This window comes from Podarcis cretensis (genome assembly GCF_951804945.1).
Source record: "Podarcis cretensis genome assembly, chromosome: 1".
In the NCBI taxonomy this organism is placed as follows: domain Eukaryota; kingdom Metazoa; phylum Chordata; class Lepidosauria; order Squamata; family Lacertidae; genus Podarcis; species Podarcis cretensis.
The window spans coordinates 32,512,017-32,530,494 of record NC_137170.1 but is presented as its reverse complement, the minus strand read 5'-3'; the positions used below and the strand labels follow the sequence as shown (position 1 = coordinate 32,530,494).

General features: G+C 43.9%; 1 protein-coding gene across 1 annotated transcript in view; it reads right to left on the bottom strand.

The window, feature by feature from the left end:
- The window catches only part of LTBP2 (latent transforming growth factor beta binding protein 2), a 130,623-nt gene that overhangs the window by 45,209 nt on the left and 66,936 nt on the right, over positions 1–18,478 (bottom strand). Inside the window, exon 9 of the mRNA XM_079971817.1 lies at positions 6,362–6,436. Coding sequence (XP_079827943.1) covers positions 6,362–6,436 — 75 coding nt within the window. The remainder of the gene's footprint in view (positions 1–6,361; positions 6,437–18,478) is intronic.

Here is an 18,478-nt window from a genome sequence, read left to right as displayed (position 1 = left end):
CAATGGGTAGAATTTGATGTTGTGTTAAGGTGATTGTTCCATAACAGCAAGCATTTTAGCTGGCCAGACACAACAGTCCCCCCTCTCCTCTCCCCATGCACTGTTCTGGGTGACCTCCCCCACCCCTAGGGCTAATTTTTTTTGGGGGGGGGAAGCAATGTTGCTCAAGCAGAATTCCTTGCACAGGGCTTCCACTCATGGGATTTGTTAAGTGAATCCCACCCAACATTGCTGAATGCTTGGTTGAATAGATAGCTGTGCTGTCTGTGCCATTCAAACCTGTGCTACTTAAAATTACATTGAAAACAAAGGCAATTACAGGCAGCCCCCAATTTGTGAGGGTTCCGTTCCAGGTCACTGCGAGCTTACGTGAAATCGTGTGCAATTGAAATACCTTGTTTCACCCCCGCTCTGCCCCACCCCGCCCCCATTTTTCCCTTTTATGACATTTCGGGGTCACTACTGGGTTCAGTGCCATGCGCACGTGTGCAATCACACACATTATCGGTCGCACCCAAAACAGGAGTTTTCTGTATATGAAATCTTATTCAGTGGATTGTGGAATAGTTATCGCCCCATTCTTCTTGCTGAATATTCTTAGCTGAATGTCCTTAGCAGTAAAAAGGACACACATTTTCCATAAGGATTATCACATGGGATCTGTGAGCATTTTTATTGCCCAACATTTGAAATTTGCCTGCTAATACTGTGTGTGTGTAGTGAGGAAAAGATCCATGGCACATGCTCAGAGGAACTCTAATCTTTCTGTTTCACTTCCCATTTTCCAGAATGAGGCACTCCTTGCATATAATAATAATAATACCTTTATTGTCAATGTACAACCCCCCCCCCACAAACAATCAATCACATTGCACTCTGTGTGCTTGTCACACAACACACATAGCTCAAATTAAGCCCTGTCAGTATGCGAATATGCACATAGTGTAATGTCTGAACTCTACCACTGCTGAAGGGAACTGGCATTTTTTCTCCTTAGTGCTTGGTGGATGAGACAATAGCACAATGGCCGAGCAAAAGCAATGCATGCTAAAAAGCCAAAGATCAATCTCTGGCATCTCCAGGTAGGACTGGGAAAGAATCCTGTCTAAAACCACAGAGTCTTTGTCCATCAGCGTAGACAAAACTGATCCAGATTGACAAATGGCCTGATTTAGTATAAGACCGCTTTATATGGCTGTGTTAGCAAAAGAATGGAAGAAGAAGAAAAACTTGGTTAACCATTCATTTGTTGGCTCTTTTCCAGCTTGGCAACAGAAGCAGAGCCAAAGACTCTGAAAAATTAGCTTTAAGCATCTCGTTTACTCTTCTCCTCCCCACCACTTGGGGAGGATCCCAGGCATACTGTGTGGTCTCATTCCAGTGCTCATTGAGCCAAATGGCTCCAAGTGCCTAGGCAAGGCCTTCAGATCCAGATTCTGGGCAAAATGGGTCTGCCGGGCACACACTGCACAGTTGCCAGAAGGTGAACCAAGTGCAAACATAGCAAAGAGCTCCTAAAAATAGAAGGCTACATGCAGGGCAGAGGGGAATGGAGGAGGCAGTGTAGCTTTTGAGCGCTGGATTAAAGAAGGCTAAGATCTCCCTCTCCATTAATAATAATAATATAATAACAAATTTTATTTATACCCCGCCCTCCCCGGCCAGAACCGGGCTCAGGGCGGCTAACATCAAAATATAAATACATTAAAACATAAAATTCAGCAATCGACTGAAATACAGCTTAAAATCGGATTAAAATCACATAAAATCAGATGGCAACCCGCAAATTATAACTATAGGGGTTGGGAGCCTTAAGTACTCACCAAACTCAGCTATTTATACAACCCGGTGAGAAGAGTTAAAGCAGCCTCTTGTATGCAGGGTTCTGTAAGAAGAGAGAGGTCAGACTGGACCCCGACCAAAGGCCCTGCGGAACAGCTCCGTCTCGCAGGCCCTGCAGAAAGATGTCAAAGTCCCATAGGGCCCTGGTCTCTTCCAGCAGAGCATTCCACCAGGCTGGGGCCACGGCCAAAAAGGCCCTGGCTCTGGTCAAGGCCAGTCTAACATCATTGAGGCCGGGGACCTCCAAGATGTTATTGTTTGTGAACTGTAAGGTCCTCCACTGGGCATACCAGGAGAGGTGGTCCCATAGGTACGAGGATCCCAGGTCGTATAGGGTTTTGAAGGTTAGAACTAGCACCTTAAACCTGACCCTGTACTCCACCAGGAGCCAGTGCAGCTGATGTAGCACTGGATGGATGTGGTCCCATGGTAAGGACCCCGTAAGCAGTCTTGCCACGGCATTCTGCACCTGCTGGAGTGTCTGGGTCAGCTTGATGGGCAGCCCCACATAGAGCAAATTACAATAATCAAGCCTGGAGGTGACCATCGCATGTATCACAGTGACTAGATCAGGGCGAGAAAGGTAAGGAACCAACTGCTTAACACGGCGGAGGTGGAAAAATGCCGCCTTTGCTGTAGCTGTAACCTGCGCCTCCATAGAGAGGGAGATGTTGAGGGTTACACCCAGACTCTTGACAGAAGGTGCTGGCACTAATTGTGCCCCAGCAAGGGATGGGAGTTTGCCCCCCAACCCCATGTCGTCTCAACCCAACCAGAGGACCTCTGTCTTTGAAGGATTTAGCTTCAACCAGTTCCCACACAACCATCCAGCCACAGCTTCCAAATATCTGGTCAGTGTATCTGGGGCCGGATCAGGATGGCTGTCTATCAACAGTTAAAGTTGGGTGTCATCAGCATATTGATGACAACCCAGCCCAAAACTCCAAACAAGCTGGGCAAGGGGGCGCATAAAGATGTTAAAGAGCATCGGGGAGAGAATTGTGCCCTGTGGCACTGCACACACCAAGGGGTGCCGCGATGACAACTCCTCCCCTTGCGCTACCCTCTGTCCCCAGCCTGACAGGAAAGAGTGCAGCCATTGTAAGACTGTGCCCTGAATCCCCATGTCTGCAATGTGGTGGTCCAATAGTTAATGGTCAAGCATGTCAAAGGCTGCTGAAAGATCTAGAAGAATTAGCAGCCCAGACGCGCCTCGGTCCAGCTGCCTACGGAGATCGTCTGTTAGGGCAACTAACAGTCCCATGTCCAGGGTGTTGCAAGTAATGGACTACATGGAATTGGCGGAAATGACTGGCAGAATCCGAGATCAGGGAGAAGAGTTGGTGGAAGAAGATTGGAAGAAATTTAAAATCTATTTACAGAAACACTGTAAAATTATTGAATGCTAATGACGTTGGAATGAAACGAAGTGGTTCTAGCAATAAGGCAAACTAAGAATATGCAAGAATGGATTGATACTAGATGTAAATATGAAATTATAAATATGTGAGGATAAACAATTAAGGGTAAATTAAGAGGGTATGGATTTGCTGAACAAATTTTTAAATGGAATACAAAAAAGGGAGGTGTGAGGAAGTCATGAAAATAATTTAATGAATGATAAGATATTAGAAAGAGGGATTTTTATTTTTATTTTTTCTTTGTATGTTAAACTTTGGTTTTTGTATTTGTTTTCTGTGTGTTTTTCGTTTACTGTTTTGTAACTCTTCTCTTGTTAAAAATTTAATAAATACTATTTTTTAAAAAAAACAAAACAGTCCCATGTCCAGGGTGAAAGCCAGACTGGGATGGATCCAAGGCGGATGTTTCATCCAGAAACCTACCAAGCTGTTCGGCAGTCGCTCTCTCAATTATCTTACCCAGGTACGAAAGGTTCAAAATCGGACGGTAATTGGATAGATCTGAAGGATCTCATGATGTTTTCTTTAAGAGCGGACGCACTACTGCCTCCTTCAACTCCCCTGGGAATGCCCCCCCCCTGTGGAATTCCCAACCCATCAAGCAGTGTAGTCCCCCATACATCTCTGTTAAGAAAGCCGCATATGGTCAGTTCAAGTATGGAGTTAAACAGCCACTCCAATCCCACATTCATGTTGCGTCAATAAGCAGGTTTGGGAATATGCGCTTGCCAACTTATCATGCCACTCATGCACAGAGTGCGACCTATTTATAAAGTCTCTCTCAGAAAGTGTCAACACCTAAATACATTATACCTGCCCTGCATTATATTTGTGAGGCCTGAAGATCACCAACCAGGAAATCAATCCCACTTTCAATAAAACACAAGTTTAGATATTTGTGTTTTTTTAAAAAAATACATTAGGGCCCAAGAATCTCTCTGCTGCAATAGCTCAGAGTTTGTCAATGTGGCCTTTGTGAGCACAGGTTCCACAGCAGCAGGGCATATCAAAATGAATGTATGCAGCCCTGGCAGTTAAAGAAGGGGTGGTAGTAATGGTAACAGAGTGGAATGGCAAGGACAGGCAATCATGGTTTACAAATCAGCTATGAGCCAGAAAGGTTGAGACCCACAGAATTGTGGTGATTTGCTAATCAGTTCAATATGAGAGGAATTCCATGCTAAAGGAAACATGTCAAGAGAACATCCATCAATGGAATTGCACAAATCCAAGCTAAGACTCTGCATTACGCCATCCAAGTAGAATCTCACAGCTTATTGTAAGGGGGGAGATCATAGAGAAAGAACGACGACATTCCTGCCACCACTATGACGAGACACTGGGCTTTACGCTTTGAACAGCATCTGGAATGTGCACTAAGAACAAGTAAAAATTCCCAGAGAGGCCCAGCCCAATGCCAATTTCATCTCAAGATGCATCAGCAAAAATGTAAGAGGTATACAGCCCTCATTTGACCTAAAGCAAAAGGAATTTTGAAAGCAAGGATCCATCTGTGCTATGGGCTTCAAAGCAGAACCAACCAGCATTCATCCAGTGTGCATCCAGTCACATACATGCTTTTGCAAGCATTTGTATGCACATTTACCGCAATGATGTGCATTTTAAACATATTGTTTGGTGGGAGAACTACACCGTAAAATTCAGAGAAGTGTAAATTTTGAAGGATAGCTGTGTTTCAGTTTGTATATTGGTTTGAGAACTGCAAATTAGGTCATTTTGTATTAAAGTGCAAACAAATCAAATCTCTCCTCCATCCATAATCCTCCATTACTTTACAGAGCACATTCCAGCTCTTGGAACCATATATAAACCATTGGTGTGGATATAAAATTGTATGACCCATCTCATACACTTATGTAATAAGATGCTCAGAGTACCAGCATTTTCTGGTGTCAGCAGCATCTTTTGTGGGGACACTTTCCTCACCCATCTTCTTCCCTACATAGATTCAGAAGGCCTGCAGAGTTTTCATTTTTAGGAGATCAGTTTCTTAATTTTCTAGTGGGCATTTGGAGAGACATGAATTTTATTCCAGACTTAAGCATAAGTGTTTCATAACTGTTATTTACCCTGCTTATAGTTATTGTTAACTAATTTTATTGCACTAACAAGATGGTATTGTTTTAAACTGTTGCATTAACTGCCCCGAGGCTTTTCAAAGCATGTGGCAGGATGTACATTAAAAAAATAAATTAATAACAGATTTCCCCACACCTGTTCACTTTCACTTTTAAACCTTCCTCTCAACACCTCCTACACAAATAAAACTGCTACAGCTAAGATTGCTTTAGGGTATAAGAAACATAATCCTTTTTCAAAACAACCACCAGAAAACATTTACCTAGAACACACCCTGCAGTTGGGAGGTTATATTAATTATAAACTCATCAAAGGCAAAGATATGTATCAGCCTATATTTCTCTACAGAGTGGAAGATTCTGTATCTGTTGTAGGGCAGAGTTTATCTTATCACAGGACCAAGTAAGGCAAATGTCCGTGCATTGGCACTGCTGATAATTGAATGAAGATGAGATTCAAGGGGTGAAAGAGCAATTAGAATACAGTACATAATAATGTGACTAGATGTTTCTGCTCTTTGTAAGTAGAGCTGTAGGGTTTTGGGTTGTAATTAAGCAAGTAACCATGGGACAGATCATTTTTGCATATAATGAGTGGAATCCAACACAGCACTAATTCTCTTGTTCCATGCATCCCCTAACTCAGTTCCAGAGATTCCCTCAACCCTCTGGCACAGATCTGGGGGAGGGCATGGGGCTATTAACCGAGGGGCTATGTCCTACCTCTAATGTAATTATGCCTCTGAATACCAGTTACTGCCAATCTCAGGAGGACAGAATGCTGTTGTGCTCATGTCCTGCCTAGGGCTTCCCACAGGAATCTGGTTGGCCATTGTGAATACAGGATGCTGGACTAGATGGGCCTAATTCAGCAGACTCTTCTTATGCTCTTAGGATCCTGCAGCACAAGCAGAAACCTTTGTGCTGACATGACACAGTAGTTGAATAACACCCAGTACAGTACCTGTGAAAGGGGATGAGAAAAAGTTTCACACTTACCTTGGCAGTGGCTCCGATTCAACCTTTTATATCCCTGTGGGCACTCAACTTGCCCATTTTCAAACACTGGGTGAGCTAGATGGAGAGGAGAAAAGAAAAGAAAGCTTTATCAAGGGTGAAAAATTCAGTGTACAAGGCTATATTCAAGTTGTGTCAAATCTGAAAGGCTACGGGATTTAGCTGGAAGCCCCACTAAACAGCTGATACTCAGGCAATGCTTCTGCCACAAGAGATACACCAGGTGACCTGGCCAGACAGATTGATGGAACAACCAAAACAGGGTAGAGTCGTGAGCAAGAAATGGGTGCCATAGGGGAGGAGCATACTATACTCCTTATGATCCTACTGACAACTCAGGTTTAAACTAGTCCTGGACCTGAGACAAATGATATCCCTCCTATTGATTTCAATGGGAGGGGAAGGAATTTTAAAATAGCTGCATTGATGACCACCATGCCCACATTGCACCGGTAGAGCATAGAGTATGATGTGACTCAGCACCTAATTGCACCATATAATCCCCAGGATATAAACCATACCTAGGGGAACCACAACTCAGATGACCGGACAACTAGTATGAGTCTCTCCCTTCCTCTGATCTCAGCCCATGTAGTGCTTACTTAAGAGTTCACAAGGAGGAACAGGGAGAAATAGCATTTTGCATGAAGAGGGAGCACTTTGCACAAAACGTCTCTTCTCCAGAACACACCCAGCAACTTGAGAACTTTGCTAAAACCTATCTTCCTAGAACTCTAAACTCTGCCTAGAGACTTCAAACACAAACACCCAACGTGAAAGCACAATTGCTGTGATTGCCTTCCATGTCTTCCTTGGTTTGCAGTATGTGAATACTGTGTTCTGTCTGGTCTGAACCGCAATGCTCCAACACTGTTTTCCCCAACAGTGTGGAACAGATTCTCCCCCACACAAAGAAGGCATTCATTCCCAAATGCTGGTAAAGACTCTCCTCCCTGGAAGAGAGGGGAGTGGTTGTGTGCGGGAGCCCGAGCTCCGCCCCTAGTAGGGGGCGTTAGCCCCCTGCCTCCCCCACTCACCTGGCTGGCGCCTACGCCCATTGGCAGGCACCCAACCAGGTGCCTCCAAGGGGGCATTTACAGCAGCCTTTATGCTGCGGCGCCAGCCCCTCCTCGGCCTCACTCTCCGTTGTCCCTTCGCGAGTCACCCACCCTCCACTCCCTTTGAGCTCAGGGTCTTAGTTTTTCCTTGGCCTTGCTATGGACCTTAGGTTGGTCGCCCCGGTTGTCCGGGGGGCCTGGTAGGAATTTTTCCATTTGGCATTAGGCTTTTTGGTTTTTTCGCCTACCTCGTAGCAATCGTCACAACTTTCGTGGTATTGGTGGGTAGGTTAGGCATTGGAAGATGTGTTGTGGTGTCGAAGAGCTAGGTGTGACCATCGCCTATGCCTTCAATTTTTGGGTATTCCGTTAAAGGAATCTGGCGGTCGTGTATTCTGTCCGATGCCTGCTTGGTGGGAGGCCATGGCACGACCCTCGGTGACATCAGGGGAGAGCCTATAGTTGGATTAGCATCAACAGGCTCCACCTACTGGTGAATAAACCCTCCTTTGTTTTAGACATCCAATGCCTAAGCCAATACCTTTTCACTGCTGTAATCAATAAAGTTGTGGCCTTTTCTTGCCCATTAACCTTATATCACGTGTCCTTGTGTATTCATTCCACATTGCAGGGGTTGGGTCCTCGAACCACAAGCCCTCTGTTGGCAAAGACCAGGTATTCTATTCCAGCAACTGGAACCGATGGCCAAACACTCATGAGCATGTTTATCTTGCAGGATGAAAGCTCTGATATATGCAGTGGAACAAGGGAATCAGCCACACTTCTGCTTGCCCTGCTGCTCTCCCACCCCTGGGAAAACCCACTGTTTACCGCTGAATCAGAGCAAATGTCAATATTGTTTTCTGTGAATTGAGGTTTGCTCTGATTTAGACTGGGTTTGGGGGGGGGAGTGGTTGGACAAAGGCAAAATCGCTCAGACTTGTGCTTTCTAGGCACAGGACAAGCAGAAGCGTTGACAAGTCCAAGGTTTGCCACAAACACAGGGCAGAATTCAACTAAGTAAGCTTTGCTAGCAGGAGCCTGTGCAAGTGATCCAGCTGGGGCAGCAGGGCTCTCCCCTATTGAGGCGTGGAGAGATTGCACCTGTGACAACATTTGTGACAAGTGATGTCATTTGTGGTAAGTGACAAAATTCCATGGCTCCTGCTTAAACAACCTGAGAATTGCTCTTTTGCAATGGAAAAAAAATGTTCAAATAATTAAGTTTTTTTAAAAAATGAGGTAAAATAATCCTTATTCTTTGAGGATTAAGCAGTCCCCCTGCTGTTACCACCCAAGCATAGGAGCACCCATGACGTAATAACTGGTTACGTCTTCCTGCCGTGTGTTCACTGCCATATTTGGAGACTTGTCTCTCCTTCACAATTTACCTCAACAAACATCAATGTAGCCAGGTGGTGAAACAGCTCTTAATAAAAATAAATTGTAGAAGTTTGAACATCAGGTACAGCTTCCAGAGGCTCCAACTATTGAACTGAATTAGGCAAAAGTAATAGCACAGCTTTCACAGAGGTTAGAAATAATAGGATCTTAGTGAGGGGATTAGTTAAGTGGCAACAAATAACCCCTTAAGGTAGCTATTATTGCTACCCACATCAACTCTGAATTATCTGTTAAGAACAGTGACAGAAATTACTCTCACTCACCTGAAAGTAATTTTGTGGCTGAGATTAGAGGACCTAAATGTTTGCTCCACTGAGAATGATTGTGCCTAAATAACGAATAATAATATTTCAGAACACTTTACTTTGCCCCTTAGATGACCAGAGTACATTTGCTCCGTGGACCCTAATACAGATTTCACTGCCATTGTTTCTATTTCTGAATTTAATAATGTAACAAAACTGAGAGGATTGACATTACTAGTCTAGAGGATATGAGGCAGCTGCTCTTTTAAATATGTTCTCTGCTTAAAGGGCTATAAAACATTTTTCTAAAAATGAACCATATCTTAATTAAAGCAGCGATGGTTGATATTTCAGCGTTAGTACATCTGTACTTTTAACAGTTGTATAGATGAGGGAATGTTGGCAGGAACGGCTTGCCAGGTTGCTGTGCTGAAGGGATTGGAAAAGCTTCACCTGCCAGAATTCCCTCATCTGTGCAACATTTAAAGGTACTGGATCCCTAAAGTTGAAAGATTGGTTTTCAGTTTCCCATACATATTTTTAGGAAGAGCTGAAATGGAAGAGCATGAAGAGGATCGGCAGCGTAGAGTGCTCCTGTTCAGTGCCCTCATCAGTCAGCAGTGGTGATTGGTGACCATTGGGACTGGTGGGACAAAAGGCAGGGAGACCCACAAGAGGTGGAGTCAATGTCAATGAGAGGCAGAGCTATTCCCTGAATGATCGTAAGTAGGACAGGATGCAGGTGGAGGCTAGCTGAGGATAGGCCGTGCCCTCAACCAGACTTCCTTTTGTGCTGCGTTTCTAGGCACAGGCCCAGTTTCTGAGCATTTCTCCCACCCCACCGGTACTTTCCCCATGAAAACCCGCTCTTTACTGCTAAATCGGAGCAAATAGCAATCCACGGAAAACCTAAACCGTTGTTCCAATTCAGTGTTACAGAGCAGGTTTTCCTGGGGAAAGTGCTGGGGCAAAAGAAAAGAGATATGGACGCAGGTGGCACTGTGGGTTAAACCACAAAGCCTAGGACTTGCCAATCAGAAGGTCGGAGGTTCGAATCCCTGCGACGGGGTGAGCTCCCGTTGCTCGGTCCCTGCTCCTACCAACCTAGCAGTACAAAAGCATGTCAAAGTGCAAGTAGATAAATAGGTACCGCTCTGGCGGGAAGGTAGACGGTGTTTCCGTGCGCTGCTCTGGTTCTCCAGAAGCGGCTTAGTCATGCTGGCCACATGACCCGGAAGCTGTACGCCGGCTCCCTCGGCCAATAAAGTGAGATGAGTGCCGCAACCCCAGAGTCGGCCACAGCTGGACCTAATGGTCAGGGGTCCCTTTACCTTTAACTTTATGGAGCTTTAATGATCAGACCTGTGTCTAGAAAGTGTTACATTGTCTAGAGCAGATTGAGCCCTCTGGAGGAGGCAGCCACTGAATCTGCAATGCACATTGTGCACACGTCATGCACGATGGGCCCCCTCAACACTGAGGGGGCCGGCTGCCTTCCAACAAATATTGAGGGGGACAGGGTGTCTTGGCGCACCTGGCAAAAGGTAAGAGTGGATGAGCCCTGAGGTTGGTGGAGCACTGATCCATTTGCCCTAATTGACCAGGTCCCATTGTCAGCCAACTATTTAAACAGCAAGCCAGCCAGCAGCCTCATACCCAGTGCTGTTCAGGAATTCTAAGAAACCCCAGAAAAGTCAGTGGAGTTTTGAAATCGGTGGTTAAAATCGGTACAGTTTTGAAAGGTTCAGTCTGGCATCTTGATTCAAAATGGCTTCTAACTCTATCCAGACAGATGGAAACCAGCTCCTAGATCTCAAGAGCCATCATTTAAAACAAAATGGTTCTGAACTATTTAGAGGTGTCCGAATGCGTAGTGAAAAGACCACTTTCCAAAATATATAGCAGATGATGTTGGTTTGATGCTAGTTTAACAAGCATGGCTGCTCCCAGAGAATGTTGGAGACTGCAATTTGATGAGGAGAGATTACCTCTTTTAAACTCTCTCACATTCCCACTAACAGAGTAAATGGCTATTCAAAGCAGTTTAATTCTGTGGTATACATAAGGTTTATCCTGGGACCAGAATTTGGGACTTCAGAGAATGAGCTGGGCTTTCTGACCAAGATTCCTAAGATATGTTGTAGCCCTTCTAAAAGCTTAGCCTTGTTCACAGATTCTGTAGAACGTGTTACCAACACAGGGGTGGGGTGGGGAGGCCTCCTCAATTATCATTGTGAAAGAAAATGGTATGGGGAAAGGATCACAGAGAAACTCCAGTACTGCCAGTTCCTCAGTGGCTTAGTTATACTTTCTCTTGCCCCACTGCTTTCCCCAAGAGAAAACGACTCTTTAGTGTTCCATCGGAGCAAACAGCAATTCAGGTTTTCTTCAGGTTGACATTTAGCACTAAAGAGCGGGTTTTCCCTGGGAAAGGAAAGGAGCAACAGGGAAACTGCTCAGACCTGTACTTAGAAAGCACAGGGGAAGCAGAAAGCCATTTGGAACTGTGCTTTCTAGACATGTGACAAGCGGAAGTGTTGATGACCCCATGATGAGTTTCCAAGCATTCCAATACTTTGGAATACTTTGCCTTCTAGTCAGGAAGGTACATCTAACGATCTGAAACGCCTTCATAACTCATAAATCATATGCCTTTTTAAAATGTGGGGTTTTTTTAGGAGGGGGTTATTGGGTTGCTGTTTTTATTCTGATTATGTATTTTGTGATTTTATATTCTGATTTTGTTCTGTGAACTGCCCAGAGACCTTTGGGTATAGGGTGGTATATAAATTTAATAAATAAATAATAAATAAAATTCAGTTTCCAGCTCTTCTACAAACTTCTGGTGATATCTTAGGCAATTCCATTAGCTTCCCCCACACTTGCCATTCTTGAGTACTGAATGGGAATTTTGTCATTTCCCCATTTTAGGGTGTTTTTTTTACAGGGTTTAAGATGGTTGTACATGGTTGTCATGGGATCTCTGAAGGGAAAATGTATGATTTTCAATCCTTTTCCTCTATAGCAGCACTTTAAGTGTCACAGCAATAAGCAGACAAGAGGATACGTGACACCATCATGAGAGGCATAATTTTGGGGGGGGTGTGTGGTTATGACAAGTTCCCAATCTTTCTTATACTTCCTGGCTCACTGCTGGTCAAACTCTGAACTTTCAACAATTTGACTCTGAGGACTGTGAATGTGGACTTTTCATATGGTTTTAAATCCTTATTAAATATTCTTTTAAAGTTGTAAAGATTTTTATTGTAAAGTAAAGAAATATTATTTGAATTTCTCCCAATTTCCCATGGCAAATGGTTTTAATATTAATTCAAAAGCTCTGGGGTTATGAGTGATTTTAGAAAAGAATTATTACTTTTCCCATGATAAACATGGATTAGGCCTCCAGTATTCTAAAAAAAATATGTCTCTGGGTGCTGTATGGCTGGATAATATGCAAAAGGACAAAGGATATAATATCCATGAGGCTGGATAGCTCAACTGGAAGAGCATGACACTCTTAATCCCAGGATTAAAGGTTCAAGCCCCATGCTGAGTGAAAAAATCCTGGAATGCATGTGGTTGGACAAGATGACCCTCGTGGCTCCCTCCAACTCTACAAATCTATGATTCTATGACTCTGGTTTGCAGGAGCATGTCCCTTGCTTCCTACACACAGGCACTTAACTGCAGTGGGGAAAATGGCACCTGCCACATCAGTATGCAAACTGACTTAATTGAATGACCAAAAATACACCGTTCAAGTGCAAAATTAAGACACAGGGATAGGGCGATTTGCAGTATTATCCTATGCAGATTTGCAAGGCAGGGGCGGGGAGTTAGACACTCACAATTCTGTAAATCAGTAATGAGGAATCTTCAGCCTTCCAGATACAGTGGTACCTTGGGTTACAGATGCTTCAGGTTACATACGCTTCAGGTTACAGACTCCGCTAACCCAGAAATAGTACCTTGGGTTAAGAACTTTGCTTCAGGATGAGAACAGAAATCGAGCGGCGGCAACGCAACAGCAGCGGGAGGCCCCATTAGCTAAAGTGGTGCTTCAGGTTAAGAACAGTTTCAGGTTAAGAACGACCTCCAGAATGAATTAAGTTCTTAACCCGAGGTACCACTGTATTATTGGACTCCCAACTCCCATCTGCCCCACTCAGCGTGGCCAATAGGCATAAGAGCAGTAGTCCTGCAACATTTGAATGGCCATTGGTTTCCCATCCCTATTCTAAAGGACAGCAGGCAGCCTGAAGTTTACAAAAATCTATGCACACACAGTAATATTTACTTTCAAGAAGAGGGGTGCAAATCCCAACATCAACACCACCACTCCAGACCAATGCCACACGTGAAAGTAGGATTTTACTTCTCCTCACAACCCCCCACAGTGAATTTCAGATTATTATTACTGTTTGATGCTTACTTTCAGATGTTGCCATTACATTTTCATTACATGAGGCAGGGATAGTGAGCTTTCAGCTCTCCAGATGTTGCTGGACTACAGTTCCCAGTGTCCCTGACCACTGATCACACTGACTGAGGCTGATGGGAGTTGGAGTCTAAAAAAGATACAGAGGGCCATCTCTGACCTAAGAAATCATGTTCAAGCAGTACCATTTTTAATCTTAGTCAAAAAAGTTTCTCTTTTAAAGTGTACAGGTTATTCGTGGCTGTGATATGTTATTGTTGTTGTTGTTTAGTCGTTTAGTCGTGTCCGACTCTTCGTGACCCCACGGACCAGAGCACGCCAGGCACTCCTGTCTTCCACTGCCTCCTGCAGTTTGGTCAAACTCATGCTGGTAGCTTCGAGAACACTGTCCAACCATCTCGTCCTCTGTCGTCCCCTTCTCCTTGTGCCCTCCATCTTTCCCAACTTCAGGGTCTTTTCCAGGGAGTCTTCTCTTCTCATGAGGTGGCCAAAGTACTGGAGCCTCAGCTTCAGGATCTGTCCTTCCAGTGAGCACTCAGGGCTCATTTCTTTGAGAATGGAGAGGTTTGATCATCTTGCAGTCCATGGGACTCTCAATAGCCTCTCCAGCACCATAATTCAAAAGCATCAATAATTCTTCGGCAATCAGCCTTCTTTATAGTCCAGCTTTCACTTCCATACATCACTACTGGGAAAACCATAGCTTTTACTATACGGACCTTTGTTGGCAAGGTGATGTCTCTACTTTTTAAGATGCTGTCTAGGTTTGTCATTGCTGCCATGATATGTAAGGACTTGTAATTTGGAAGAGTAACATACAGTGCCCGTTTGTCTTACAAATAAGAATATCACTTTTATTGTTGAGTATAAAACCATTCATTGCCATGAAAACTGACAGGTCACATTAAACAGGAGGTTTAGTTCTGGGGCAGACTCAGGATACTGGAACATCCCAAATTTAAGCATAAATGTGCATTTGGCAATCCCCCTTCAATCTTACTTTTAATTGAATCGCACAGTTAGATATTTAAAAAAACCAAACCAAGTAATTACAAATCCTAGTGATTCCTGCTCTCAGTGATTAGTACAATAGACTTAAAACTGGACTGCAATATACTTTAATAAAGGGTGCCCTCTCTACCCTTACCAACAGTATTATTTTGAATCATGGTTTGCCATTCAAGCTGTTTGGACAAAATAGGCAATTACCGTATTTTTCGCTCTATAAGACGCACCAGACCATAAGATGCACCTAGTTTCTGGAGGAGGAAAACAAGGAAAAAAATATTCTGAATCCCAGAAGCCAGAACAGCAAGAGGGATCGCTGCTTTCACTGCGCAGCGATCCCTCTTGCTGTTCTGGCTTCTGGGATAGCTGCGCAGCCTGCATTCGCTCCATAAGATGCACACACATTTCCCTTTACTTTTTAGGAGGGAAAAAGTCAGTCTTATAGAGCAAAAAATGCGGTAACTGTTCAAAGTACCCAGAATGTGAGTCACATCCACCTGCCAAGGTGTGAAAATGGAAATAAGTTTTGCCTGCTCTGGGTGTGCAAACAGCCTGGTTTGCTATTTGGGGAGCATTTGGACTGGTGAGATTGTGAATCTAGTTCTTGCTACGTGCTTATTGGTATTGTCTCAATACCTGTTTACTCTGTGCAAGTAATTATGATAAAGCTATCCTAAGTGCCCAATGCTATCTTTTCCAAAGCAAATTGGCCCTGTAAAAGCGGCTGTGAACTTTCCAGCATCGGTGCTAGATTGAGACACTTTCACAAATTAAGCAAAAAATTAAATATGCCCCTAGAGGCTAGAGGAAGGAAAATTGTGCCTATTCTGGTATAGGCTGACCTTTTCACATTGCCTCGTGCTGAAGCCAGCTCTGTCCACTCCCAGGAGAATCAGGAACATTAACCAGCAAGCTAAACTGCAGTGTTTTGTTTTTTTAAATAATCACTTCTACTAAACGATAATTTATATTGAATGTGGGGTAAAATCCCAGACCAGAAAAAGGCAAATTCCTCCTCACCACATTGTTCATGACAATATGCAGCTGAAGGAGTATGGGCTCTACAGTTGTATATACACACAATACATTTAGAGCACATTTGAAAGGCAATACACCCCCCCCCAAAAAAATATTGGGAACTGGGGTTTGTTAAGCATGCTTGGAATTGTAGCTATGCGAAGGATAAGCAACAGTTTTCAGGATTTTAGAGGAAGTGTGTGAGGGCTTTAAATATACAGGATAGTGCATATGCAGCCTAAGACTTGCCTGCAGGAAGAGTCCATCAGCTTAAATGGTTATTTTCAAAAGTCCACACTGCCAGTTTCCAACTACTGTTAATGTCAGGTGTTGGCAAAACTGTGCAGTAATGGCACCTGTGACTGCCTTTCCAAAGCACTCTGCTTATGTGGGATTTTTTTTTTTTCCCGTTCTGGTGGCACGTGATAAGGGAAATGAAAGTGGAAGGAATGACACAGGCTCCTGATTAGGTGCTGGAGTAACAGCCCAGGACTCATTTATTACCTTCCCCCTGCTTTTTTACAAGGTTCTCACAGTCTTGGCTACACATGGTTTCCTGACTCACTGTAGTCAATTTTAAATAGTTGCTTAAAATAGGTCTATGGGTTTTTTTTATTTTTAAAAAAATAGCTGGCAACATGCACAATTAAACCTCTCAAAACCTTTTTTTTATAGGCGAGTATAAGTAAGCCAATAAATTCCAGGAAAACTCCAGCACCATGTTTTTCAAGTGAACTGAAGTGATTTATTTTTTTTTAAAGGAAATGTAGGACAGATGCAGGAGTAAAGGTGGGATTATTAATGCACAGCACAATCATGCTTGCTTATTCAGTGAGAAGCAAGTCTCACTGCGTAGTTTTGATCTCTACATCCTGAAAATAATATTTGAGTGCAGGGAGGGGGGGGGATGGAAAGTGAAAATCTGGACAGAAAGGTTGTTGAACTTTTTTAGTTTTGCCCAAAATTACTGAGCAAATAATTTTCTCTCTCTCTTTTTGCAGACCCTCCAAGTGTCCCCGTTTTCCAGGGACAGGGACAGTCCCAGATTTACAGAAGTCATCCCAGTTTCTGATTTCATCTCATAATGTCCCACTTTTCATTGTTGTTGTTGTTGTTGTTTAGTCGTGTCCGACTCTTCATGACCCCATGGACCAGAGCACGCCAGGCACTCCTGTCTTCCACTGCCTCCTGCAGTTTGGTCAAACTGATGTTGGTAGCTTCGAGAACACTGTCCAACCATCTTGTCCTCTGTCGTCCCATTCTCCTTGTGCCCTCCATCTTTCCCAACATCAGGGTCTTTTCCAGGGAGTCTTCTCTTCTCATGAGGCAGCCAAAGTATTGGAGCCTCAGCTTCAGGATCTGTCCTTCCAGTGAGCACTCAGGGCTGATTTCCTTGAGAATGGATAGGTTTGATCTTCTTGCAGTCCATGGGACTCTCAAGAGTCTCATCCAGCACCATAATTCAAAAGCATCAATTCTTCAGTGATCAGCCTTCTTTATGGTCCAGCTCTCACTTCCATACATCACTACTGGGAAAACCATGGCTTTAACTATATGGACCTTTGTCGGCAAGGTGATGCCTCTGCTTTTTAAGATGCTGTCTAGGTTTGTCATTGCTTTTCTCTGAAGAAGCAGGCGTCTTTTAATTTCATGTCTGCTGTCACCATCTGCAGTGATCATGGAGCCCAAGAAAGTAAAATCTCTCGCTGCCTCCATTTCTTCCCCTTCTATTTGCCAGGAGGTGATGGGACCAGTGGCCATAATCTTCGTTTTTTTTTTATGTTGAGCTTCAGACCATATTTTAACGCTCTCCTCTCTCACCCTCATTAAGAGGGATGCCCCTATTTTCATTGGAGAAATGTTGGAGGGTATGCAAGCATGCTACAATTCATGCTCACAGTATGAGATGGTGCCAGTGTAATATACACCACAGTGTGCTTGCCACCCCATGCTTTGAATTGGTTTTGCTTCTAGTAAAAAAAACAACTCTGAGGTGCTAGACAGTCCTAGAGAGGCCTGATTCTCCTACTCCCATCCAAAAGTGCCACCAACCACTGCTGCGTGCACGATTTGTGACACTGATCTATACCACAAATTAGACACCTATAATCTAGACCACCATTCAAATACCATTCAAGCATCTCCTTCCATACGTATGAAGTCACCATTTAGTCAACAGTGGTCCAAAAAGAGTGAAGTCATTAAAACCAAAAGCCAGGTTTGAAGGAGAATTGCAGCTGACCTTCTCATTCCCTTCATTCCAAATAGACTGATCCTGCAGCTCTGGATTCCTGGACTTGGATGTGATATAAGGAAGGAGAACAAAGTCACTTCAAGCAAACAGGTCAGATGTTCTGACTAAGCACAGCCAGTGACTGCATCTGTAGAGGCAGCCAGAAAGGATTAGGACTTCTCAACTGTGTGTGTGTGTGTGTTTATAATTCTCTCCATAAAGAGGAAATGTGGCTTAGACTAACAGGCATCTGAGAGATCCTTCCTTGGGGGAAAGTGGGATATCAGCCCTGCCTGAAGACTTGGCTGAAGGTTAAAATTATGTAACCTGTAAGCCTTACTTTACTGCCAGATCTGCAAACAGTAGGCTTTGTTTCAACCACCAGCGCTCTGCAGGTGGCTAAAGCCAGGGCCTCCACCTACTGCCGGGACAGGAACCTATTTCCCTAGTGTCCATTCAGTGCCATGTCAGTCTCTGTTATGTCTACAAGCAAACAACGATCCCAAGCTGAGAGAAGGGGAAAGATTTGTCATTTTATTGGGAGATTAGATGCAATTAGAAGCCTAGAAACACGGGAGAAAGTACACCATTCAGAGTCTTAAACTTGAGACTCCTGTGGTCATAGCAACACATCGCATGAGCTCCACAAAGGCATTCATACAAGATGAACAAAAATGAAGAAAAGATAATTCA